Here is a 27,636-nt window from a genome sequence, read left to right as displayed (position 1 = left end):
TGTGCTGCTTCTTCTTTTGTTTAAAAGTAACTGTGTAATTTCTAATGCAGTGAAAATCTGTTTGCTAATTGTACACACATGAACACATTAGAACACTGAATGACTTTGTTTCTGTGAGCTAAGCTAAAACTTCCATATTTTTACAAAAAATTCTTGGCAACGACTGCCGGTCTTTTTCCGTAAATTTAACAGATTTTTTTTTAACAGTGTAAACAAATTTTGTAGTGTTGATTGAACTAAACAACTTTATCTTTATGTAACTAACTTAAGTTTACTCAAATAAATATTCTTTCTTTAAGGTAACTTTACTTGGTTACGTGGAACCTGTTGACATAAAAAAATTAATTAAAGCCAACAAATCATTTTTTTTTTGAGTGTACCCCTCACGGTGACATCACTAGCTCCATTGAGTGCATTGTGTCTGACATTGTATTGCTGAGAGATCTTAGCATGCATCAAAAAGGTTGCATCCAGATACTATTGGTTTTGACAGCCTTCCTGACTTAATGAATCAAATATGCAGTTTTTCACTAAGGAAACCTGGGGTGTTGAACCACAGTAATGGCTAAACTGGCATTGGGTGGGTTAAATGACCAAAACAAAGACAGATGTTCCGGCACATTACAGCATTTTCAAAGCAAATAATCTGACATCAGCATTTGTTTTTCAGACAAACAAGAATGTTTACTTACCATTTTTCTTAAATATCTGCAAACATATTATTGTATTTTTATGCTTTAGAGGAGCCAAAAACTCACATACAGCACCCTTAATCTCTACTTTTGCCCAGAAAACTATGAAAACTGTGAAAAATGAAACAATAAATAAATATTTAAAGTAATTTGACATATGGCTTAAAGTCAAAAGTAGCCTACATTTTATGCACGTTGCAAAAAAACTTATAAAATATGAGATTATAAAAATATAAGAGCAAATAATAAAATTAACAAATAAAAATAATATATATAAATCTAATATATATTGCTGACAAACGGTAAAAAAGTACCATTTAACATTTGTATATATTATTATTATATATATATACACATTTTTTAAATACACATGTTTTATTTTTTTGCCAAAAAGATCTAAGGGTCCTTACCAGTCCCTCCTCTCCAGGCCCCAAAGATGTGACAGCCAGGTCATTGCCACTTTCATCATAGGCATTTATATCAATACCCCAGTTTGTATGTGGCTGCTTGAACCAGTTCTGCAACACATGTTTGAAGTCAATGCTCTGCCAGTGACCTGCTTGAGAATCAAGCTCAATCTTGAGTGATCGGATACGTATATGTCGGCTTCCCTGCTCAGTGATAGGTTTAAGACGCAGGATCTGCAGGTAAACAGTGGACGTTTGTTTTAGTGGCTGCAGATAAACCCAAAGCTGCGCCTTCAGGACCTTGGTAAACATCAGTTTTGGACTAAACTTGAAGAAACAACAGGTCGGTTTCCCATCCACCTGCACCAGAGGTTCAGCTAAGGAAAAAGAAACAGATAAAATACTATTAATAACTGAAATTATTTTTAGGTTGTTCAAGTTATAAGTTACAAGGTAAACTAAATAAATTATCCATAATAAATAGAAATAGTATGAAACACCAATTCTAAAGAAGACAGTTGATGCCTTAAAGTTGACCTTTGCCAAACAAATGTTATACAACACAAGCGTAAAAACACAAACACATTGGTGCACATTAAAATTGAGCACTATTGTCGTGTATACCATGGCAAAGTGTTTTTCAGTTCTTCTTCTTTTTTTTTATATAGTGTAAGCGGTTTACAAGAATACTTCATTAATTCATGCACATTCATGCACAAAAATCTTAAATCAAGATTTCAATATCAGAATTTGCCCCCAGGATTTTGTCCTGGAGGAATCTAATTGCATTTTACTAACTAAAATGATCTGTCAGTTGTATCTGTCGTAGTTAAAATATTGTTAAAGAAAATTAAAAACATTGTAATGTCAATTACACTCAAATTTCATACAAGGTTATATTCAACATATTTCAAATGCTCTAAACAGTGATGTTATCAGCAATTAGATCTTGTAATACAGTGGGGTGGTGCTGCGGATGCTGCAGCATGCAGCTACTGTGTGGGCATGTTTAAATGTCCATTTGCTGCTAGTCTTTCTTTTAAATAAAAAAGTAAACTACCTGAGCAATATTTTCCCTAAAGTAAATGGAGAAAATGGGAGTAATTGTGTTATGGACCCCGATTCGCCCAGGTATATTAGTCAATATTCCCAGGAATTTTTTTTTACCATGGTACGAGGAGCCAAATAACACCCGCTTCGGATGTTATCACTTGATTGAATAGGCATTATCAGTGGTCATCAGCTGATAGATATGGGCCAGTTGGGGCCTTCTGTGCCTACAGGTAGGCTCAGAAGGCTGTTATCATCCCATTAATCAGCTGACAAAAAAGAGAACTTTGATTTATGATTATTATTCTGTGCAATTACTTTTGGTCCCTTGACAAGTGGGAGGCACACATGCAAACTAATGTAATTCCTACAGCGTTCATCTGATTTGGGTGTGAATACCCTCAAATGAAAGCTAACAGTCTGCAGTTAAAGTATATCTCGTTCATTTGCTCTGGTGCATAGAGGCAAAAATGTCAGAATTGTGTCGATGTCCCAATATTTATGGACCTAACTGTAAATAACTGAAAAGTTATATTCTTTAGGTTTTAGAATTGTCACTACACTCAAAACTATAGCAGGATAAGTGTTGGAGGCATTTTAATCTTTTTCTGTGGGAGTGTGGGACAAAGACTCAAACGGCTGAATTGAATTAACACCTATGCATCTGAATAAGCACTGTTATCCTACACTGTTAAAAATTGTCCTGTTAACTAACCGATAACCACCGGTAAGTTACTGGCAGCACAGTTGCCAGCAAGTTACTGTTAAAATAACAGTATTTTAACAGTAAATTAACAGTAAAATGCTGGCAGCTACAGTTGTCAGCAATGTACTGTTATTTTACCATATTTTGCTGTAAAAATACATGGACTACATTTATATAAACAATACTCAAGTGAACTCATTTTCTTTACTGAAAGCGACTGCCTCAAATTAGCCAACTGCTGTATGAGTTTATGAAGTAATGTGCTATTTACACCCATAATGTTTGACCCAAATGTCTTAAATTTCACAGCAGCAATCATACATGTAAAGCTAGAATTAACACAGAGAGATTCTTACACTGCATCAGCAACTAAATAGCCACTGTCTTTAAGTAAAGAAACATGCAGAATAACATCAACAGTAAATTGTTCATCTTTGATTCAAACACTGGCTCTACTCTCCTCCACAACGGTGACATACAGAAGAAATTTGTTTCAGATTTTACAGTAAAATACAGTTTGTTTGTTTTTTTACTGATTTTAGGGTAAACTACTGGCAGCTGTGGTTGCCAGCAATCTACTGTTTTTTACAGTCTACATCCATAGTTTAAATTAATATTATATTACTGTTAAATTATTTTTTACACCGTGTTTTTACCTCTCACACCTTTAACTCTTTAAACCCCAGAGTAAATACCTCAGTTTTAATTGAACACTTCCAAGTGTCCACACTACTGAGTGTTCAAGAAACATGAAGCAAAGCTGAAGTAAATGAATTAATTAAATGACTAATTAAATGATAATTGAGGATTAGCGATAAACACAGGAAGATTTACTCAAGGTAAAAAACAAGAACAGAACATACAAAAAACCACGACTTCAGTTACAGCTTTGTAATGAAATAACCTGAAGTACAACAAATAATTAAGTCATTAAATGTATCAGCAGATTATTACTAAAATGGTGATGCAGTGGCACAATGGATAGTGCTGTCGCCTCACAGCAAGAAGGTCACTGAGTCGCTGGTTCGAGCCACGGCTAAGTTGGCATTTCTGTGTGGACTTTGCATGTTCTCCCTGCATTCACGTGGGTTTCCTCTGGGTGCTCCGGTTTCATGTGGTTCAAAGACATGTGGTACAGGTAAATTGAGTAGGCTAAACTGTCCATAATGTATGAGTGTATGTGTGAATGAGTGTGTGTAGATGTTTCCCAGAGATGGGTTGCGGCTGGAAGGGCATCCCCTGTGTAAAAACATGCTAGATAAGTTGGCGGTTCATTCTGCTGTGGCCCCCGCAGAATAATAAAGGGACTAAGCCAACAAGAAAATGAATGAATGTTTAAAACTCCAAAAATATCATCACCAGCTACATTTATTACTAAAACGTTTATTTTTGTATAACATCTACTAATTGATTTTCGTGCTGGATGTACACACTACGCGTTACCTATGACAGACACAGACGACAGACAAATTGGCTCCCTCATTGCACATCGAAGACCGGGCTTTGAGTTCTTTCACGACGCTCTGTTTACAAACACAGCAACAGAGCCCTTTGTCTGGTTCACACAACGAAGCCACAAAGGAAACTCAGCCGGAAAAGAGGGAAGAGAGCCGGTGTCCTCGTCAGACTGAGACTCCGTGGATTTCAACTTCAGCTCCCCACCATTCTGCTAGCTAAAGTTCAGTCACTGGACAACAAAATTTGCAAGCTACGGGCGTGCATTTCCTTCCAACAGGAAACAAGAAACTGCTGCATTATCTGCCTTACAGAAACCTGGCTATCTGCGGAGGTACCACACACAGCTGTTGAACTTTCGTGGTTCTCCTTGCACCACACGGATAGAAAAAAAGAACTCACAGGGAAAAGCAAAAGAGGAGGTGTTTGTTTCTTTATTAACAACTCATGGTGTGATGAGAGAAAAATACAGCAAGTTAGATCATTTTGTTCTCCTGATCTGGAATATCTTATGCTTCGGTGTCAGCCATACTGGCTACCGAAAGAGTTCACAGCTGTTATAATTACGGCTGTCTACATCCCTCCTCAAGCCAACACAGAGCTCAGGTGCTCAGGGAACAGTACGGGAGCATAAGCGACCAGGAAACCGCACACCCGGAGGCAGCGTTTATTGATACAGAGGACTTTAACAATGCCAATCTTAGGTAAATCACTCCAAAGTGCTATCAACACATCACCACAAACACGCGTGGTGATTGGATTTTGGACCATTGCTATTCCCCGTTCCGGGAAACATACAAATCCCTCCCCCGCCCACCGTTTGGCAAATCAGATCACTCTTCTGTTCTGCTTTTGCCTGCTTACAGGCAGAAACTGAAGGGGGAACCACCCACCCTCAGGATGTTTCAGAGCTGGATGGACCAATCGGATTCCATACTTCAAGACTGTTTTGATCACATGGACTGGGATATGTTCCGGGCGGTGTGTGATGGTGACATTGACATTGATTTTGACACATTTTGATGCTGAACAGACACAGTTACAAGCTTCATCAGGAAATGCGAATGAGGCCGTGATCCCAACAAAACCTCAGGAAAACCATCAAAGCAGCAAAACGTCAATACAGAGACAAGGTAGAGGGTCAATTTAACATCCAATAACGCAAGGAGCATGTGGCAGGGACTTAATTACATCACAGACTTTAAAAGTAACAAACCCGCCACTGTAAACATTGCTGCGTCTCTCCCGGGCGAGCTTAACTCATTCTACGCCCGCTTTGAAGCCCAGGACAGCGCGCACACACTCCCGTGGCTGAAACCGCTAGCACTCTCTGTTTCTGTAGTGGACAGCTACGGGCCCAGATGGCATCCCTGGACGGGTACTTAAGGAATGCGCACACCAGCTAATGGGAGTTTTCACTGACATCTTTAACCTCTCGCTCTCTCAGTCTGTGGTTGCCACATGCTTTGAGACAGCTACTCTTGTGCCCATACTGAAATCAACTAAAACCCACACGCTTGAATGACTGGCGCCCAGTTGCTTTGACACCCATCTTCAGCAAGTGCTTTGAAAAGCTGATTAAAAGTCCCATCTGCTCTGTACTGCGCGCTCACACTGACCCTCTGAAATTTGCATAATCAGCATTCAACACCATAGTGCCTGCCAAGCTGGTGGAGGATCTGGGTCTACACAGCTCTCTGCGCAACTGGATCCTGGACTTCTTGTCAGGCAGACGCCAGGTGGTCACAATGAACAATATTACATCATCCACACTGATCCTCAACACTGATGCTCCACAGGGCTGTGTTCTCAGCCCACTCTTGTACTCCCTATACACACATGACTGTACAGCCAAACACAGCTCCAACTTTATCGTTAAATGATGACACAACGGTGGTGGGCCTAATCACCAATAATGATGAGACATCCTACAAAGAGGAGGTGCACACTCTGACACAGTGGTGTGAGGAAAACCACCTCTCACTCAACATTAGCAAAACCAAAGAGCAGGTGGTGGATTTCAGGAGAGAGAAGAGAGAACATACCCCCATCACCATCAACGGGACACAAGTGGAGAGAGTCAGCACTTTCAAGTTTCTTGGAGTACGCAGCGCTGAGGATTTGACATGGACTGCTCCCACAGACGCAGTGTTGAGGAAGGCACAACAACGCCTGTTTTTCCTCAGGCATCTCAGGAGGTTTTTAATGAGCCCCCACATCCTCTGCTCGTTCTACACAAGCACTGTGGACAGCATCCTGTCTGACTGTATCACCACCTGGTATGGAAATAGCACCAGCAGCAATCGCAAAGGCCTACATAGGATTGTGCGAACTGCTGGACGCGTAGTAGGAGGTGAGCTTCCTTCCCTTCAGGACATTTACACCAGACTGTGCATGAGGAAAGTCAAGAGAATTATCAGTGACTCCAGCCACCCAAGCCAAAGACTTTTCTCTCTGCTTCCCTTAGGCAGACAGTTCCGCAGCATCCGGTCACGCACTAGCCAGCTGAAGGAAAGCTTCTTCCCTCAGACTATCAGGCTGATGAACACTTAACACACCCCACACAGACTTTTCCATACCCCTCACTGCACACCATCAATATGTAGCATGCACTGCACTTTTTTATCCAATCCATACTTGGAACAATACTGCACTACACTACAACTATGTGGACACCTATTCATTGTATATATCGCTGTCAATTTTACATTGTCCTGTTTTTTTTTTTTTTTGAAGTATGCTGTTGTTTTTTGCACTGTCGTTGTATTTGCACTGTCTGGAGCCAGCACCTAAGCTTTTCACTCGTCATAGCACACACGCTGCTGATGATGTGACAATAAAAGTGATTAGACTTAGTGGCACTCAAAGAGACATCAAGAATCAGTGTATGAGCCTCAACAACGGTGACAACTAACAAAATAATAGTTTAACTTGCAAACTGGGGTCCGTTCTTCGTACGTGGATTACTCAGTTAGCTGGATTTAGATATTGACGATTTGACACGATCCAGGATCGTTTCGTTCTTCAAAGCTGATCCGAGAGTTGTTGTCATAGCAACAGTTCTGCTAGGTCAAACCTGATCAGGAGCAGGTTCAATTCATATAAACAGGATTAGATCGGCTAAGTTCAAGCAAAAATAATACAGAAAGTATGTTCCGAATTCTGATATTTTCTTACAGTAGTAGTTATATACACTTGGGAAAATGGTACATATTTTTTAACTATATATATATATAAAGTTATAGTCATTAATAAAATAAATAAAGTTATAGATATTAATAAAACGTATGCAATCTGCACCCTCGAATTGAAAGTACAAAGACTGCCACCTGGTGGTGCAAAGAGAAAACTTATTGATATGAACTTTTTAGATCGCTTTAGTACAAATTGTTTATAATAGAAATGCACAATATGTGACTTTTTTTTTTTAAGCAATAATACATTTATGCAGTCATAAACATGTTTTGATAGTTAATATGCCAGTGATTTGATGCTTTACAAAAGTTGCAGACGCCTTTACCAATATGAAAATGCTTTTGTAAACAACCAGTTATTCTTTACACTGATTAAAAAATGCCTACTATAATAAAGAAAATATTTTCTAAATGTAGAACTAAATACATTGATTTGGATTGAAATACATGATGAATACTCTTGACACATGAAAGTGTAAAGCCTGCAGCTCGCAACAAATGTGGAAGGTTATTGCGTGTCATATTTAACGAGCCGTTTACTGATAATTTGATGTAATTTTGCTCACATAGATAATTGATTATTAATCAGATGATGTCATTACGCTGCTTTGCCGTCAGCCAATCTTGGCATTGCTGATCATGATTTCGAGGATCGATAGATCTGTCCTTCACAACACACGCAGCGATCTCAGATCAGTTTATCCAGACATTCTAATCTGATTCGCGAACTTGTTTGAAGAACCAAATTAGCGAGAGATAAGTGATCAAGATTAAAAGATCCAGGATCTGCCAAATAATCTTGGATCATTTAAGCGAGGTACGAACAACCGACCCCTCCTTTTAATAATCAGAATCACTGAAGGAAAGCAAAACAAAAAACACAAACAGTGACGTCAGTTACAGCATTAAATAAAATCAACCAAAATAAAACACCTTCAGCCTGAGCAGAGGATCATTAAACAACTCCGCAAACAACAGCAGACACACTTATTACTGACCGCTTTGACTTCCATATTATTCTTATTGAGAACCAACTGAATTTTTTTTTTTTTTTGTTTTGTCACCATAATGGAGTTAAGGGGCTGATTTAGTTAGGCTCCTCACCCTTGAACTTTTTAATTTAAACTGTCTTATTGCTATAAAACAGTACTAAAGTTGGAAAGTTGATAGATGATAGATAGATAGATAGATAGATACGGACAATTTAGTGTACCCCAATTCACCTGTACCACATGTCTTTGGACTGTGGAGGAAACCAGAGCACCCGGAGGAAACCCACGCCAAGGCCGGGAGAACTGTCACATTTGAATGCAAGAAAACAGACTCAGTTGCAGCAATGAACAATACAAAGGGGTTTATTGACAGAATAAGGCACAAGTAGACACACAGGGGGATGATAAGGTCCAAACGGTAGGGGCAACAACACAAGGAAGCCAGTGGTAGTGACAGGATACTACTAAAATGAACAGCCAGCCAGGAGTAGGAGCAACAGTGGTTAAAACCAGATCTAGGCTACCTAAACTCCAGACTGTCAGACCAGGGTAGTCAGGACACGGAATAGGCTGTAAAATTATAAGACACAAGACAGGACAACAAACAGACAGTGATAATATACAATAAGATAAACTAAAACTGAAATAAAGTAAAATCTAAATACTAGTAGACAGAAAGACATACTTTAGCAATCTGATAAAGCAAAACTGAAATAAAGACTTCTAGAATCTTAAAGAGAGTAAGTAAACAAACGAACAACTACTAATAATTATCTACTAAGAAGACTAGGACTGACAGAAAAACGGAACAATGTCTCTAAGGGTAAAAGTAAAATAAAGATTAGAACACAAAATTAAGTAAACACTAGAAAAAAACGAAAGAAAGTAATAGCTACAAACAAACAATAAATAGACAAGTGATCTAGAACAGGCAAGACCAAAAGCTTAGTACAGATGCAAGGCAAGGATACAAGACAAGCTCAGATGGAACGAACCAGCAAAGAAATGAGAACAAACAGCACATTATATAGAACAAAGCACACGAGAGACAGGTGAAAACAATCAGGATAACACGGTTTAAATAAGAGGGCGGGGTAACTAAAAGCAAGGAGGAAAGACAAGAGGAGCACATGGCCAACGCAAGTTAAGACTTAGCAATGTAAATATGCACAGGACAAACAAGCAAACATTAAACACTGACAGGACAGACAAGACTGTCAGGTCAGGACCATGACAAGAACATGCAAACTCCACACAGCAAGTTTTGCAAACGCCAACTGAGCCAAGGTTCGAACCAGCGACCTAGTGAACTTCTTGCTATGAGGCGACAGCACTACCTACTGCGCCACTGCCTCGCCCTTTTTCTCTTTTATAGTAGCCGTTTTTTTAATCGGTGTCAAAAATTACTGGATGTTTACAAAAGCATTTTGATATTTGTAAAGGCCAGGGCTTTACATTAACACCCGCCAAATGCGGGTAGATCTCAGCTTTGGTGGGTTAGATAGTCACTCCCACTAGCCACTTTGGCTGGTTGAAAATAACATTGGGTTCATCGACAATATAAGGATGACCTAATATGCATGCAAATGTGATCTGATCGAATGAGAGGATCACTTTGCTAACAGCTGATGTGATGCGCGTCTTCTTAAAACGTGAGCACGCTCTCGTTTTCTTTTCGTGAGGCAACCATGTCTCGAACAGGGTCTAAAAACGCAACTATGATCTGTTCTCTTTCAAATAGACTAGACAAAAAGTGATGAACGTGCACTCACAGTCTGCTTTCAAGCGCTCAAAATGTGTCTTTTTTAAGCAGCACCAGTTGCTTTCACTTCAAACAGATTATTAATTGGCCTAAAGTTAACCGTGTGCATGTGATCATCCTTTTATTATCAAACACAGTATTTTTTTTCACCTGCTTTCATTTGCTTACGGTTTTATTTGCCGTTATTTTTGTTAAAATGGTTTATTGATCTTTTTTTACAACATTGCTTTAATGGGAGATTAACTCTTCATTTATGTGCAGTTAACTGGTGATCCGGGAGATCTTTTCTTTCTTTGCTTTTCTTTCTTTTTTTAAGAAATGTTTTGTTAAATAAAAAGTATAGTACACAGCTATATTTTGATTGTTTTGACATTTAAAATTTGTGGCTAAGAAATAATTATTGTTTAGTGTGGTTATAGAGATAAATTTGGTAAATCCTTATCTTTAAGCTCTGAAAAGTCATGTGAAATAAAAACTACTTGCAATATAACACTATGAAACCACAACCCATTTGCTCATGCTCATTAAACAAGCTCATACTCGACAAAAAGTGAAATGAAAGAGGAGGCATAGAGACATAACACAAAATTTAAATCAAGTATTTTTAGCATGTCAAAGTCAAATGTATGCACATAAAATATATTTTCCCAACAACAAAATTATGGCTAGTGAAAATGCAGAGTGGCTAGTAACATTGGAAAACTACTAGCACAGTGGCCGGTGATTAAAAAAGTTAATGTAAAGCCCTGGTAAAGGAGTCTGCAACTTTTGTGAAGCATCAAATCACTGGCATATTAACTCTCAAAACATGTTTATGACTACATATGTATTATTGCTTTTAAAAAAGTCACATATTGTGAATTTCTATTATCACACACAAATGGTTCTAAAGCTATCTAAAAAGTTCATATCAATAAGTTTTCTCTTTGAACCACCAGGTGGCAGTCTTTGTACTTTCATTTCGGAGGTGCAGATTGCAAGTTTTATTCATATATATAGCTATATTTATTTTAACTTTATAATATAATATAAATTAATAAATAAATAAATATATATATATATATATATATATATATATATATATATATATATATATATATATATATATATATATATATATATATATAAGAATTTAATCGTGCATACAAATTCACAACAAACATTCATTACTCTGACCTCACAATATTGACTATCCAGGCTAAAAATTATTTACACAATTCAAACCTATCATACATTTTTCACCTCATACATATAGGACAATGTGAAAATATTATTAAAATATCAGTTGTGATAAACAATTTTGCTACTTTGTGGTTTTTGATATAGTAACGTGCAGAAGACTTGTGCATGGCTACAGTCGCATATCAAATTATTTAACTTGTGAATTAGCATAATTTAAATGAGACTACTAGTCTAATTGAACAAAATGTTTAATTTGTTCATGTGCTTTCATTAGCAATGTTGCAAAATGGTAGGGCCTACTATTTTCCAACAGTGACTATTGAAAACTCAAATTTTATAAAAACAACTAAATCTAAAAATGCAGGCAATATCAATTTAACCAAATTCCAAATGAAACCAGCAATACTGAATTTAACTTAGGAACTTAGGAAGCAACTTTAATTGACAATCATTTTCAAATGCTGTTAAGCAAATGATGAAACATCATGACAATAGATGAAAATTATAGGCAATTAGCAAGACACCCCCAATACAGAAGTGGTTCAGTGGGTACATGGTGACCACAGACCACTTCTTAGTTCCTATGCTTTCTGGGTGATGTTTTGGACACTGGCGATGCTTTCACTGTAGTGGTAGCATAAGACACAACGCACACAAGTGTCTCAGGTAGTGCACGTCATCCAGGATGGCACATCAATGTGAGCTGTGTCTGTCAGAGTAGTGTCCAGAGCATGGGGGTGCAAGTGACAGGCCAGTACATCAGGATACGTGAAGGAGGCTGCGGGAGAGCAACAACCCAGCAACAAGACCACTATCTACTACCTCACTGCTAGGAGGAACGGTTGGAGTAGTAGAGTAGAGCCCAGCAAAATTACCTCCAGCAAGACACAAATGTGCCTGTGTCTGCTCAAACAGTCAGAAACAGACACCATGAGCAAGGTATGAGGGCCCAACGTTCATAGGTGGAGGTTGTGCTAACAGCCCAATACTGTGTAGAATGTTTAGAATGCATTTGCCAGAGTAGTCCATGTGCTCGTTAGAGGTAGCTTGACATTAGGTACCGAGATGCTGATGCTAATGCGATTGGCCCTGGGTTCCTCCAAATACAAGATAATGCTAAACAGAATAATCAGGGCAGGGACAGAGAGAACTTGCACAAATGCACACACACACACACACACACACACACACACACTTTTTTGACATTTACCAACTTAAGCCTTAAGTGCCAGCTTATGATCGACCACCCCTGCCACCGCCTCCCACTCTAAACTTTTTTGATATCACCGGTATCACAACCACGCCACTCCGAGCAACCCCATCCCCTGCTCTTCAATTCCTTGATCTATCCCACCATCAACTCCTCACAGTTTTGGGTGACAATAACTGTGCATGCTGATACATTTTGGGGGCAGGTGAGAAATTTTCACAAAAGCTAAAACCAAAGGTTGGCAGCCCTGGATAAGCTATATGAACAGAACAACAAGAATTTTCTGAAACTTGTCGAGACAATTGGTCAGTTTGACAGTGTACTGGCAGAGCACATAAGAAGGATACAGTCTAAAGGAACTTGTGTTCACTATTTTGGCAAAGACATTTAAAATTAAATCATAGGTTTTAGACATGTAGATGCTTCTCAATGCTTAAATCGGCCAAATACTTTTTAATAATCTTGGACTGCGCCCATGACATGAGTAAAATGTAACAGAGGGCAGTCATTGTGCGCTTTGTGACAGCACTGGAAAGAAGCATTAAGGTTGAGGAGCATTTCTTAGTATTCACGCATATAACAGATTCCACTGGTGCGGGCATGACCGAGGTTCTGATTGAGAAACTGGGCTTAGATTTTATATATTGGATATGATAGGTCAAGGACATGACAATAGTTCACATATGTACACAAAACACAGTAGTGTCAAAAAAAGAGTGCAAGACAAAAATCCAAGGGTGCTCTATGTACCCTCTCAAATTAGTGGTGAAAAATGCTGCATCATGATTCTATCAATAGCGGAAAATGACACCCTGACAGGTTTTTCTAGTGTCAAAATCAGATGTGAAGCCAAATACAATGCTACCACAAATCGAATCATACCCATTCATGTGCTGTATTATAACATGGTACAACATTTAGTGTGAAATAAGTATTGCCAGCAAGATAATAATAATAGACTTTGACATCACACACTCAACAGCACAGTCCAATGCAACAAAGCAATTCCTTGGGGATTACCGCACAGAAAACAAATTTGAAACAGTGCTGTCCAGTGCAAGAGAATTAACAGATGATATTGAAATTTGTTGTCCCATTGCACTTTGTGGAGGGAAAACAGCCTCTGTGGCTATTTTCCCTCCACAAAGTGCATTGCGACAACAAAAAGGAAAGAAAATATTTACCTACAAAGAAGATGATACACCTGTCATAGACTCAAAAAATAACTACAAAGTGGGCTTTTACAACCAAGTGCTTAACAATGCAATCTCTTCCATTAAAGAGTGATTTTCCCTTCTTTGAGCTCAGGAGCACATATTTGGATTTGTATATGACTGAAAAAGGCCCTAACTTATGGAGACTCGCGGAATGTTAACGGGCATGATTTGTGTGAGAAACTTACTGCTTTGTGCAGATGTGTGGTAGCTGAATCTAAACTTCTAGACGCACTTAAATTCGTTTGCAAAAAAGAAATGGAATTAATTTTTCCAAATATTTTTGTCACGCTCAGAGTGCTTCCCACACTCCTAGTCACTGTCAGCTCTGGAGAATGGAGTTTCTCAAAGCTTAGGCTGATTAAAAAATATCCCAAAGTACTATGACACAGGACAGGCTCAATGGACTAGCAACAATTGTGATTGAACACAAACTTGCGGAGAACATTAAAATTAAAGAGGCAATCAAAACGTTTGCCAGTATGAAAGCCAGACACGCGCACTTATAGATTTGTGCGCTTGTGTGTACAGTGTGTCTGTGTGTGTCAGTCAAGCAATGCTGAATTAGAGTTAATTTTGCTTATAAAAATATTCATTCATTCATTTTTCTTTTTACCTTAGTTTTTTATTTTTATTTTTACCTTATGAATTTGGGCCACAGCGGAATGAATCGCCAACTTATCCAACACATTTTTAAGCAGCGGGTGCCCTTTCAGCTGCAACCCATCAGTGGAAAACATCCATACAAACACATGGAAGCTCCACACAGAAACGCTAACTGACCTTCTTGCTGTGAGGTGACAGCACTACCTACTGCGCCAACGCATCATCTATCTTAATAGGTTAATCATTTTGATTTCCAAAATTTGATTGACAAATTTTTGTGTGATTTTTGTTGTCAGCACATTGAACTATGTAAAGAACAAAGTATTTAATACGAATATTTAATTAATTAAGATATTTAATCTTTTGTTTTAGGCTTTCCTTTACTTTTTTGGCCAGAGTATAAAGTGCTATAGAAATAAAAATGACTTGACTTTATTTGACCTGACATGTCCTCAGAGTTTTGAGAATTTGGGACTGATAGAAGTTTGGTTTGCAGATAACAATGTTACAGGAAGTTGATGTCTCTGAGGTTACCAATCGATCTGTTGGTTCTGGAGGGTTCCATCGTTAAAATCATCTTTGGAAGGCTATGATTAAGAGACATAATCTGATGCTCTCTTGGGGCACTAGAGAAATTCTAAAATAGACTAAAATAGAGAGACAAATGTTTTGCAGAATGTTTTGCCAGTATGCCTACAAAAATACAGCAGATATATAACTATATCTGAGCAGTACCTCAGTTGAAATCCTCTTGAACAGCACAAAATTCCTCCTTGTTACTGGCATTTTCAAGACATTTTCTGCCTCAAGAGAACCTCCAAACTTCCCCCACATTACCCATGGGTCTGTTCCATTGACCTCACTGAGGGTGAACTAGTGCCCAATGGAAGGATCTATCCTCTGTCACTCCTGGAACAAAAGACTAAGAAGTAGTACACAGAAAAGGCACTCAAGGTTATATCCATCCTTCTATGTCCCCTGTTTTTTTGAGTTTATTTTTTATGCCCAAAATGATAGATAATTGAGACCCTGTATTAACATACTGAGGGGGATGAGTGGAAGACTGCATTCATCGCTCCCAATGGACACCACAAGTATCAGGTTATGCCCTATGAATTGGCAAAAGCCTCCTTCGTCTTCCAGGACTTAATAGATAAGATGCTTTGGGAATTCCTAAAAGACAAAATTGCCATTGTCTATAAAGATATTTTTATTTACTTAAAAGGCCTCATTCTACCAGAAGAAAGGTTCATTCCACCAGTATTTTGTTTAATTCCTAAGATTCCTCATTGGTGAACATGGAGTCAAGATGGACAAGAGGAAGGTAGCTGCAATGATGTCATGGCCCAAACCTACCACACAGTTAAGAAGCTCCAGAGATCTTTAGGGTTTGCAAACTTCTACCAACGTTTCATAGAGAAATATAGTTCCATTTCCAGTCATCTTACCAGTCTCCTCCAAGGAAAAGCAAAGTTCCTTGCCAGAAACCTGGCTACTTCTAATGTCTTCCAAATCTTAAAGAATACTTTAACGCAAACCCCTCTTCTTGTATGTGCAAATCCTGCTTTCTTTTGTGGTTGAAGTGGACGCATCCGCCACAGGAGTGGGAGCAGTGTTTTCACAGCAGTAGGGGGTACTATGTAGACTCCATCCATCTACACATCCATTTGTAGTACAACTTGTCTCCATGGAACAGAGGAATCAGCCATGGACATGGTACCAATCATAACCAATTTGACTGTCAGTCTGATTGAATAGGCATCCCCTCAAGCCACTACCAAGGGTCCTTACTCAGCTCCGCTGGGCTGTCCACGAGAGCTCCAGCTCGTCCCAATTAACCAGCGCAAAAAACTCATTCATTCTGCACACACCTCTCTGGGCACTGGTCACCCAGAGGCCAACGGAACACTCTCGCTGCTAAAAATTGATTCTGGTTGCCAGAGATGGCACAGTATCTGAGATGATTTGTGCAAGGGTACAAGGACTGTGCCATGTCCAAGACTCCACGTCATCTTCCAGCTGAAAAGCTTGTCCCTCTGCCCATTCCAAATCCCCCCTGGTCGCATATAGGAGTAGATTTTATGATCCCCCAGCTTCTAGAGCTAATACATGCATTTTTGTTATTGTAGACCGTTTTGAAGATTGATACCACTACCCGTATTACCCACAGCCATTGTAACCATTCCAATACTATGGATTACCTGATATTGTTTCAGACAGAGGCCCCCAGTTTATCTCCCATATGTGGAGGGCTTTTTTACCAACTCCTAGTTCCTTCCGAATGGAAGATGCAGGAAGTGGGGTGATTTCTCTGCACCTTCTTCCACAGCCACCAGAACTCCTGGAGCCAAATCCTAGGCTGGGTATGCTCAGAACTCCTTACTTCAACCCACCACTAAACTCACGTCCTTTCATTGCTTACTCAGTAACCAACCTCCACTATTTTCCTGGTCCCTGATCCAGTGAACCTAGAACCTGTTGAGTCATCTATTGCTTCAAGGAGAGCGAGGTGTGGGACTCACCATTATCTACAGAGGGCCATAAGGAGACACAAAACTTCAGCGAATTTTCGTTGTTTTCGGACCCCAGAATTCTTAGAATGAACCAAAAGATTTACACTTTAGCCAGCCATGTAACAAGACATCTTAGATCCAGCTCCCATGGAGTAATTCCATTCTATGCATCCTGGTTGTCCAGCCCCACAAAGTAGAGGTAGACCCCCACGTCATCAATTAAATAGGCTGTTTGGAAACTGTCATGGAGAAGGGGTATGGTCACAGTCAGACCAGGTACTCCACTCACACAACTATTATGAGCACCTTCACCTGAATTCTAATTAGACCCACACCAGACAATCATCACACTCATCATCACTGCACTATATATGCACAGCTCACAGTGTCTGGCCTCTTCAGTTTTACCAGAAAGAACTGAACTGTCTTACACGGTTAGCGTTACTCTTAGTTCTAAGTTAACTTACCTTTCCTGTCTCCTATGATCTTCAGTGTCTTCAGTGTTTCCACTAGCTATTGATGTAGCCCCTTATAACTGAGGAAGCAATTGTTCTGCAAAGACTTGATTTCATGAGGAAGATTTCCTCGTTTCATCACAGAAGAGGACACACATGATCTGTGTGTGCAGTGCATTGGTCAGGAACAAGCATAGTCAGCCCCCGAGGGGGGTGGCTATGTGCATTGCGATGCACCACCTGGCTGAGTGCTGCGAAGCCGCCATGCTCTGTTTGATAAAGAGCCAGCGGCAAGGCGCTCCTCGCAGCACTGGTCCCGCCTGCACTGAGGCCGAGCGGCAAATAATGTCATGGAAATCGTAGCTCGATCTGGCAGAGAGGATGAAGACAAGCTTGAGAGCTTCTTCTCCTTCTACTGACAGATCGGGGTCCAGTCAGCGTGAGCTGGAAACCCGTTCATCGGCTTCTTCTCGTGCTGATGGGTGGGAGTCGAGAGTATGGAAGGTCATTGGGGCCAAAATACATTCCCCCATTATGCATCAAATATAATGAGCTGGCAGAGGTCCTGGCTAATGCAACAGGTAAATATAATCTAAACAGTAAAGTTGAGAGGCAGGAAGTGCGTCAGAAAACTGGCTTGTGTGATAAGCGCATCCTGCCACCACGAGAAAGGCCTCTGAGGGGTGGTCTTTCATTTAACAAAGACCTCCAAAAGAAGGTCACTTATACATGGAAAACCCATATACCACCCGTGTTATAAGCTAGCAAGGGTCAATATACTCAGCCATTGCTGGTTTACATGAACACAGGTGCCACACGATGCCAAAAAGGGACAAACACTTGGCACGCCATTTGCTACCTCAGACATTGTCGTAAAGACCCCTGCCTTGCCGTCTAAGCCAATAAAAGTAACATCAATGTTAGTCGCGAAGGTAAATGCGGCAGCAGGCCAGTCTGTTGGGTGTCTGCATACGATGTCATTACTACAAGCATACCAGGCTGACCTGCTGAAGGAAGCCCTTGAACATTGGGGGGTGGGGGGTATAAATCAGAGAAAGTCAGAGACATACTTCAAGCCTCGGACCTGTCTCTCCGAGCCACTTAAGAAGTAGATCTTAGGGTCGCTCTATGGTGGCCATGGTGGTAATGGAGAGACATTTATGGCTTAATCAAATGGACATCAAGAAGGAAGACAAACACATCTTCCTTGATGCTTCCATTTCGCCTGCTGGTTTGTTTGAGCGTTTGAGTGGGTGAAAAAGAGGTCAGGCGAAAAAGAGGTCGGGCTCCTACGGGAGCTTCCTTTTTCTCGCCTTCGGGGGCAAGGCTCATCAGTACAGGGTTCTTCCGTTCGGCCTAGCACTCTCACCCTGCACATTTACCAAAGGCGTCAACGCGGTTTTGGCTCCGCTTCGGCTACAAGGGATTCGGATTCTCAATTACCTTGATGACTGGCTTATTTTAGCCCGAATTTAGGAAGTTAGCGGTTCAACATCGAGATGTTGTTCTCGCTCACATAGAGAAATTGCCATCACTGTCAAACAGTTCCAGAAGTTGTTGGGTCTGCTAGCGGAAGCCTCCAACATAATTACAATGGGTCTGCTACACATGAGAGCATTACAGTGGTGGCTCAAAACCCTGAGGGGAAATCCGTTCCGCACAACCAAAGCATCATGGCAATGCCTTTGAGCTTTATCGATATGGAAAAAGCCCTGGTTTCTGTCCCAGGGCCCTACATTGGGAGTAATACCTCAGTGCTTGGCTAAGACGTCAAATGCCTCACACAAGGGCTGGGGAGCATCCCTGGGGGGCCTTCCCGCATCAGGACAGTAGAGGGACCATCATCTCCACATGCATATCAACTACTTGGAGATGTTAGCAGTGTTTCAGGCTCTGAGACACTTCTTCCCTCAAGTGAGAGGTCACCATGTGTTAGTAACGACCAACAACACATCGATAGTCTCTTACATCAACCATCAAGGGGGTCTAAATTCACACCCTCTGTGCAGGTTGGCAAAGCAGATACTTTTGTGGGCTCAGGGGAGGTTGGTCTCTCTGAAGGCAGCTTAGATCCCAGGCCTGATGAAAGTGGGAGTGGACCTCCTGTCAAGACACGGGTTGGAGCCTGGGGAATGGCGACTGCACCAAAAAGTGGTGGCGGCCATTTGGCAGAGATTCAGCAAAGCCGGCATCGATCTATTTGCCTGTTAAAACTCAACACATTGCCCAATGTGGTTTTCACTCAAAAATCCAGCACCATTGAGGCTGGATGTCATGATGCAGACTTGGCCGAGGCTTTGTCCGTAATCTTTTCCCCCGATTGCTCTGCTCCCGGGAGTCCTGGAAAGGGTCCGTCAAGGGAATACAACCTATTGCTGGTAGCCCCTTATTAACCCACACGAGTGTGGTTCTCGGACCTAGTGTCTCTCCTTGACGGTCCCCGATGGAAGATTCCAGTCCAGAGAGACCTCCTGTCCCAGGCGGGGGTGAGGATGTGTCAGAAAAGTTTCTGGCCCTTCTGCTGCAGGCCTTTAATCCTCCACTATTTACAATGCCAGATCAGGAGCGCTTGATAGCTACTTTGCCCAGTGCGGGGATTAGAGTGCTTTTTTTTTTTTTTTTTTTTTTGCAGGCATTAGATCATTTTTTGCATTTTTTTTCTTTTGCAGGCAATAGACGCATACAGTATTTTTGTTGACACTGTCTGTAGCTCCCTCTTGCCTATAATTCTCACCTGGTATGGTGAGAGTATTCCTGTACCCCAGAGCGGAAGTGAGGCGACCTACAGTGCTGCAGGCCTTTAATCCTTCCCCATTTATGACGCCAGATCAGGATCACTTGAATCTGCTTTGCTCAGTGCGGGCATTAAACGCATACGTTCATCATACGTTTGCTTGGCAATCAACAGGACAGTTGTTCGTTTTGTATGGCCACCTAAAATGGGGGCGCCAGCATCTAAGCAGTCTCTGAGCTGGTAGATATTTGAGGCAATTTCACTGGCATGTGAAGCCCTGCATCGGCCTGTACCTGAAACGATCAGGGCGCACTCAACAAGGGGTATGGCAGCTTTGAAAGCCTTTCGTTCTGGCCAGTCCATGAATGGCATCTGTAACGCAGCTGTGTGGTCTAGCCCGCATACCGTTATAAGTTTTTATCAACTGGATCTGGATCCTACTCCCGGTTCCAATATCCTAGCATTATAAGGAGAACTCATTCCCAGCATATAAAACTATGCCGTGTTTGGGATTGCATTCCAATTGTGTTTCTTAATTGAGACGCAGCGTAGAGGTCCCTGGACGGAACAGAACAGGTTTTATACCTTTGGTCTGACATCACACACACGTTATGTCCTGCCAATTACATTGGATTGATTTCACCTGTGCTTCAGAAGGTTATAATAGAGGGTTAGAAGTCTGTCTCCTAAAAAGGCGCAGCATCTTGTTCCCTTAAGGGAACCACGGTTACATTTGTAACCTGAGACGTTAGTTCAGTTTAGTTTAGTTTAAACATTATTGTCCATTCTGTTTGGCACCGAAAGGAAATTTGTCTTTAACACTGGATTTAAGATAACAACTGCATACATACAACATTACAACAAATCACACAACAGCAACACCCATCAAGACAACAACATAAGTTAAAGGGCACCTTTGGTGAAAAATCTACTTTTCAAGCTGTTTGGACAGACGTGTGTAAGTAAAGTTTATAGACCATCATATTGGGGTGATATAAACCCACCCAGTCCTTTTTTTTATTTAACAACATAAAAACGGTGGACCAATTGGAGCGGTTTTTAGATCGACCACAACTTGACATAGGAGTGCGGTACCCTCCCCCAACAATATTGATTGACAGGCATGTGCCACCTAATCCTCTGTTTGTCATTTTCAGCGTGTGAGTCAAAGCGGTGTCACTAAAGGAACACTCTTGCTCTATTTTTAGATGTAGGGCTCATTGGGCTCAACACAAGATCAGCATTCCCATATGATCTCTCTAATTGGAATTATTGTTTCTAACTTAGTTTGTTTGTAGGTAGGTTTGCCAACTAGTGTACTTTTCATTGCGTCTATCTTAAACTTCAGCCGTTTGCATTTCTCGAGGTCACAGAAGCTCCCTGTAAGTGTGATCTTAACTAGGTGCAGCTGTAAAGTGCGAGCGCCTTTGCCTCATGTGAGTGTCGCTCTATTGGAAATAAAATAACAAACTTGCCTGCAGGGCGAACACTAGAAGCGCCACTCAGCGAAGCGCAGCATCGCACCATGCAGTGCCATGCATTTTAGAATTGTAAACATAGATTTCTATCAGGGTACACACAATGGTGCTTCAAGTCGCCAGCTGTCCATGGCGTCCAGCCAGGATTCGGGACACGTCATATTTCTGCCACGCCACAGAGTAAAGATCTGCATTCCCGTGGCCGTACTGCAGGAGTGAGCATGCATATGTATGTGTGTGAATGAGACAGCGTGATGCTGCATTTAGCTTGTTAGTTGCTGTGTGTGTGTGTGTGTGTGTGTGTGTGTGTGTGTGTGTGTGTGTGAGAGAGAGAGAGAAAGAGCGTGATACCAATGTGTGTGTGTCACTTGCTTGGTGGTTATGTGTGTGTGTGTGTGTGTGTGTGTGTGTGTGTTGATACAGACAGCTTGTTATAGGCTGTCTGGACACTGTATAGCTGGGTGGTTTTCGGTTTTGTTTGTTTGGTCTATGGCTGAGGCTTAGTGCTGTAAACATGTACGGCTGAATGCTGATCCTCTCATGCAGCTTCTCTGTCTGTCTGTTTGTTGCCAAACACAGAGCGGGGGAGCTCTTGGCTCCGCCCCCTTGTTACATTGGGCGGGAATTTGAAACAAATTTTTATTTGAAGCAACATGCCCCTAAAACAGCAAGCTGTGTACACGCCACCAAAATGACACTGTTTAACACATTATAATAAAATCATCTGAACTGTATTTTGAACTGAACCTAAACTAGCACACTCAGAAGAACCATAAAATTTATATAAATCATAAAAAAGGGGTAAACTATGTGCCCTTTAAAACATCAAAAACTAAATTAGCCCCAAACATATAACTGCAGATTTTTCGTGACAACCAAGAAACCTCGAGAAATGCCTCGAGAAATGCAAACGGCTGAAGTTTAAGATAGACGCAATGAAACGCACTTCAAACAGTGTTCAGATTTAAGACAACTGCAATTGCGATAATTTCTTCTTTTGTTTAAGTGTTGTTACCAAACCATGATACAATATTACAGGTGAGAACACTCTCTATTAATGATCTATATGCCATGTTTAAAGTTTGTGTACTAACATTAAGAATCCTGAATTTACGGAGGAACCTGAGACACTGACTTGCCTTCTTATAAACAGCCTCTACATTATTATCAAAATTCAGTTTATTGTCACTAATTGTGCCTCCTCTACTGTATTCCCATTTATTACTGGTTAATAAAATCTAGTATCTACTGCTCTTGTTTGACTTCCCAGACATAGCTCCTTTGTTTATCCAATATTAAGATGTAATAAACTTTTGCCAAACCAATCTGTGATACTATTAATATATTTAAAATATAGGAGCTAATAATTTCTCCCTGACAGGAAACCAGACCAATGAGATTATCATCATTGATGCTCTGCAGTTCATTAATATATGTTAAAATAACATAGCTTATATTACACATCCCGGGCATCACGGTGGTGCAAGGGGGAGCATGATCGCCTCACAGCACGAAAGTTGCTGGTTTAAGCCTCATCTGAGTCAGTGCAAATTTCTGTGTGGAGTTTGCCGGTTTCCCCCTCATGTCCAAGGGTAAGCTAAATTGTCCGCAGTGTATGTGTGTGAAAGAGTGTGTATGGATGTTTCCCAGTGATGAGTTGCAGTTGTAAGGGCATCCGCTGCATAAAACATGTTGGATAAGTTGGTGGTTTATTCCGCTGAGGTGACCCTAGATTAGTAAAGGGACTAAGCCAAAAAGAAAATGAATGAATGAATGAATACGCATCCCTGAGGTAACCCCTATAAATAAAACAGAGCAGTCAGACATAACATTAATAACACAGACACATGGGGCCCTATCATACACCCGGCACAATATGGCACAAGGCACGACGCAATTGTTGTTTGCTAGTTTTAGCTTGGCGCAAGAGTTGTTTTGAACTTTTGCGCCATGCTGTTTAAATAGCAAATGCATTTGTGCTCATTTTTGCACCCATAGGCGTTCTGGTCTGAAAAGGAAGGCATACTAAGGGGCATTGCATGCGTGTTGCTATTTTGAGGAACTATAATAGATTTTTCAAAGGACCAGAACAAAGCTGGACTATTGTCCAGCGCAGAGCGCGTTAGGTGTACGCCTTGCTTACACACTGCTTATAACACACAAGATGTAGAGTAATACGCAAATATCTTTACATATGAAAAAGAATGAAATATTAAAGATATATATATATATATATATATATATATATATATATATATATATATATATATATATATATATATATATAGGATTTAATAAGGATATATATATAGGATATACATATAAAGGATTAAAATATTACAAAAAGTATTATTTTCTAGTCTACATAAATACAAAAAAAATACTTTCATGCCTTCTTCATCTTGGTGGGGCTTTTTCAGTTTATTTGTGACAATTTGCTTTTGTATAATGTTATTATTATTATAAGTGTTATTTATTATATCCATATTTATATTTGTTTTGATTTAGCTTAGATTTGTCCATCTGTCAGCTTTTAGACCATATGGCGTATAGCATGTGTATTTGGATATAACTCAGTTTTTTTAAAATAAATTGTTCATTTATTTACTGGAAATTAGAACTGAATTTAAAAATCGTTTTGAAACAAATATTTGCACTTAACAAACAATATTAATTATTTATAGGCTAATTTATGTCTGTGCACAAGGTTTCCCTATCCACGAGAGCGAAAGTTAAAGTAGATAATGAGAGGCCTTATCTCTCATTCTCGCGCTGCAGATGTTCTGTTTAACTGTTTTCTTGCTAGTGAAGCGTTCAGTTTTTCCACTTACAAAGTCGTCAAATAAATAGCAAATGCGCTATGGCGCGACACAACTGGCTCTTAAAGGAAATGGGAGATGAGACTCTAATTTGTTTATTCTCAAGACACACCTATAACTCATTAAGAAAATAAGCTTAACCCTTTTAGACCATGCACCGCGGCGCAAAGCGGATTTTTCTGTTGTTATATTAGCATATTTCCGTCCTTATATTAGTTTGCGCCCTGCGCTTTGCACTTTACGCATGGATCGTCAAAATAGAGCCCATGGTCATTTAAAAAAAAAAAATCTCTGATCTATGCAATCAACCAACTGCTTACTCCTAAATTATAAAGATGTTCTAAAAGAAGGTTAGGTTGAACAGTATTAAAGGCAGCTGAGAAATTATTGTAATGCTGTAAAAAGTATTCTAACGCTGGTGCTGGGGGCCTCTGAGGAACTCTGTAGGCTTCACTGAATGGGAAACTCAACTGAGCAAAGTAAGAAAAGCACAAGCATCTTGCTTAGTGGAGGGGAAACTCTTAGTCGAGTGCGCTCTCACTTTCGAGGGACATGGCTCACCATAGCACTGAAAAGCGAGGGAGATGGCATCTACTATGTGGTAAGCCAAACTCAGTATGGATGCGACACTTCCTTTCTGCCGATCATAACAGATAAGGAGTTGCTTAGAGTAATAAGCTCTAATGCGGTCATATCTGCATCACACAGCAGAGCGCAAACGAGACACAGCAAAGAAAGAGGCTAGATGGGCCGGGGTCTCAATAAAACATGAGAGTGGGCTGGCCCGAATTGCTGGCACACTTCTGGGTCGAATACCCGACCCTCCTGACCAATGCAAACACAACCAGCAGAGCTGTCTACCTGGAGAGAAATCTTTAAGATACTGAGTCGAGTACATCGAGCAGACCTCGCGTAAGAGAAATCTTCAAGCAGGTATAAGAGAGGGACAGGATTGATTTAATTATTCAGACACCTCGCACCTCTGGGAACTAGATGATTAGGCGATGCTTTTCCAGCGCACCATCATCTCTGTGTCCTCAGAGCGAGGATGATCATAACGTCAACCCCTCAGTGTGAAGGAGGATAGCATCATTTACATTTAGTCATTTAGCAGACGCTTTTATCCAAAGCGACTTACAAAAGAGGACAAGGAAGCAATTTACACAACTAAGAGCAACAATAAAAAAGTGCTATAGGCAAGTTTCAGGTCTGTAAAGTCTAAGAAGGAAAGTATTAGTAGTATTAGTATTTATTTTTATTTTTTTTGGGTACAGTTAGTGTGATATTCAGAGAGGCAATTGCAGATTAGGAAGTGAAGTGGAGACTAAATAGTTGAGTTTTTAGTCGTTTCTTGAAAATAGCGAGTGACTCTGCTGTTCTGATGCAGTTAGGGAGGTTATTCCACCAACTGGGCAGATTGAGCGTGAGCGTGAGCGAAAGTGATTTCTTCCCTCTTTGGGATGGAGCCACGAGGCGACGTTCATTCACAGAAGGCAAGTTTCTGGAGGGCACATAGATCTGCAGAAGTGAGAGCAGATAAGAAGGAGCAAGGCCAGAAGTCACTTTGTAGGCAAACATCAGAGCTTTGAATTTGATGCGAGCAGCAACTGGCAGCCAGTGCAAACGGACTAGCAGTGGAGTGACATGTGCTCGTTTAGGTTCATTGAAGACCACTCGTGCTGCTGCGTTCTGGAGCAGTTGAAGAGTTGAAGAGCATCACACTAATGCATGTTCGGGGTCCCTCTCGGAGAGAAGTACACCACACAGCAATAGACTCCACTTCAGGGCATAGGCATGCCTTGTAGAGGGTGCTCTAGCCTGAGTGATGGTATAAACCATTGAACCGGTAGGTCACCTAATTGCTCTGCGCTCTACCTATGGACCACAATTGAGCTTCCAGAAAACTGGGCCCGAGTGCCAGATGGTGCCTGTTCCAAAGTAAAAGGTGCTTCTTCAAAGGAATATGTCATGGAGGGGCCGTCACGAGGAGAGAGCTGAAAGGCAGCTCCGCTGTGTATGACTTCAGATGAGCAGACGGCGAGCGAGTTGAGACATGTGGCGAGAGTGTATACCCCCCATGCGATTGATATACTCCATCGTAGCCATACTGTCTGTCCTGACCAGCATGTGTTTCCCATATAAAACAAAAAAAAAATGTGACAGCTCGAAGTACACTGCCAACAGCTACAGGCAAAATACAATGCCAATGCAACTGGGTTCCTTTAATGGACCCGCAGCTTCATACCCGCAACCCTCAACCCCCCAGTGCATATTGGAAACATCTGTCAGTACGGTGACATGCATGGTGTAATGAATATAGCTTACCAGACACATAATTATTTTGCTTTTATTCAACAAATGAACAAACTTTTGCCCAGGGAAGACTGAATGATCAGTTGTAAATTGATTCCAATGTATTTATGACCCAAAGGAATGTGCCCACAGCACTAAACAGAGACCTGGTCAAGACTACTATAAGCTCCTTGCTTAAGACTGGTGTTTTAATGTAAACTTTATTATCTCTTTATGTGTAATCATGTGTTTTACAAGGTTTCCCTTACTCGTCTGGCCCGGGAAGTAATCGGCCTGAGCTCGGCTGCCCTTCGGCACCTCTGGCTTCGACTCGGCATCGGCGAGTGTTATCTGGGCCGAGTATGGCCCGCAGCTTGCTCCTGCACAACCGTTTGTGATGATTCCTGTCAACCATATCTGGCCCGAGTCTGTGTGTAGAGTCCAGGCCGCTTCTGGCAAGGACTCGGCTTGTTTAACTGATGACAACCGATTAAATTCTTATTCTATCTATTAATTTGTTAGCTCCACGTTTAATGACAATTTAAGAAAATATCCATGGTACGACAGCAAAAAAATAATATTTTTTGTGGATAGTTAGACGTAAACAAAACAATATTATTTATAAATGGATTATGCATATCATCATGGCACAGATGCTAGAATCCACTTTTATGCATGCGCGACATCGTAAATTGTATGGCAAGTGTAAACGCATGAATTGGATATGGATCACAATTAAAACAACGTGTAAACAGACAGACAAACAAATCAGATATAGGAAATCGGAATTGGGCATCAAGACCTGGCAGTGTAAATAGGGCCTAGGATTGGCCATAACCCACCGCTTTTTTGGGCTACGGTGAAGTACAGACTAA

The 27,636-nt window shown here is 40.7% G+C and overlaps 1 protein-coding gene across 2 annotated transcripts in view; it reads right to left on the bottom strand.

Moving 5' to 3' along the window:
• Positions 1-27,636, bottom strand: part of gdf11 (growth differentiation factor 11) — a 143,311-nt gene that overhangs the window by 21,682 nt on the left and 93,993 nt on the right. For both annotated transcript variants that reach the window (NM_212975.1, XM_005155799.6), the window contains 1 exon segment: positions 1,103-1,476. In NM_212975.1, the coding sequence (NP_998140.1) occupies positions 1,103-1,476 (374 nt within the window).

Source organism: Danio rerio, chromosome 11 (genome assembly GCF_049306965.1).
Source record: "Danio rerio strain Tuebingen ecotype United States chromosome 11, GRCz12tu, whole genome shotgun sequence".
Taxonomy (NCBI): domain Eukaryota; kingdom Metazoa; phylum Chordata; class Actinopteri; order Cypriniformes; family Danionidae; genus Danio; species Danio rerio.
This window is presented reverse-complemented; position numbering and strand designations above follow the sequence as displayed.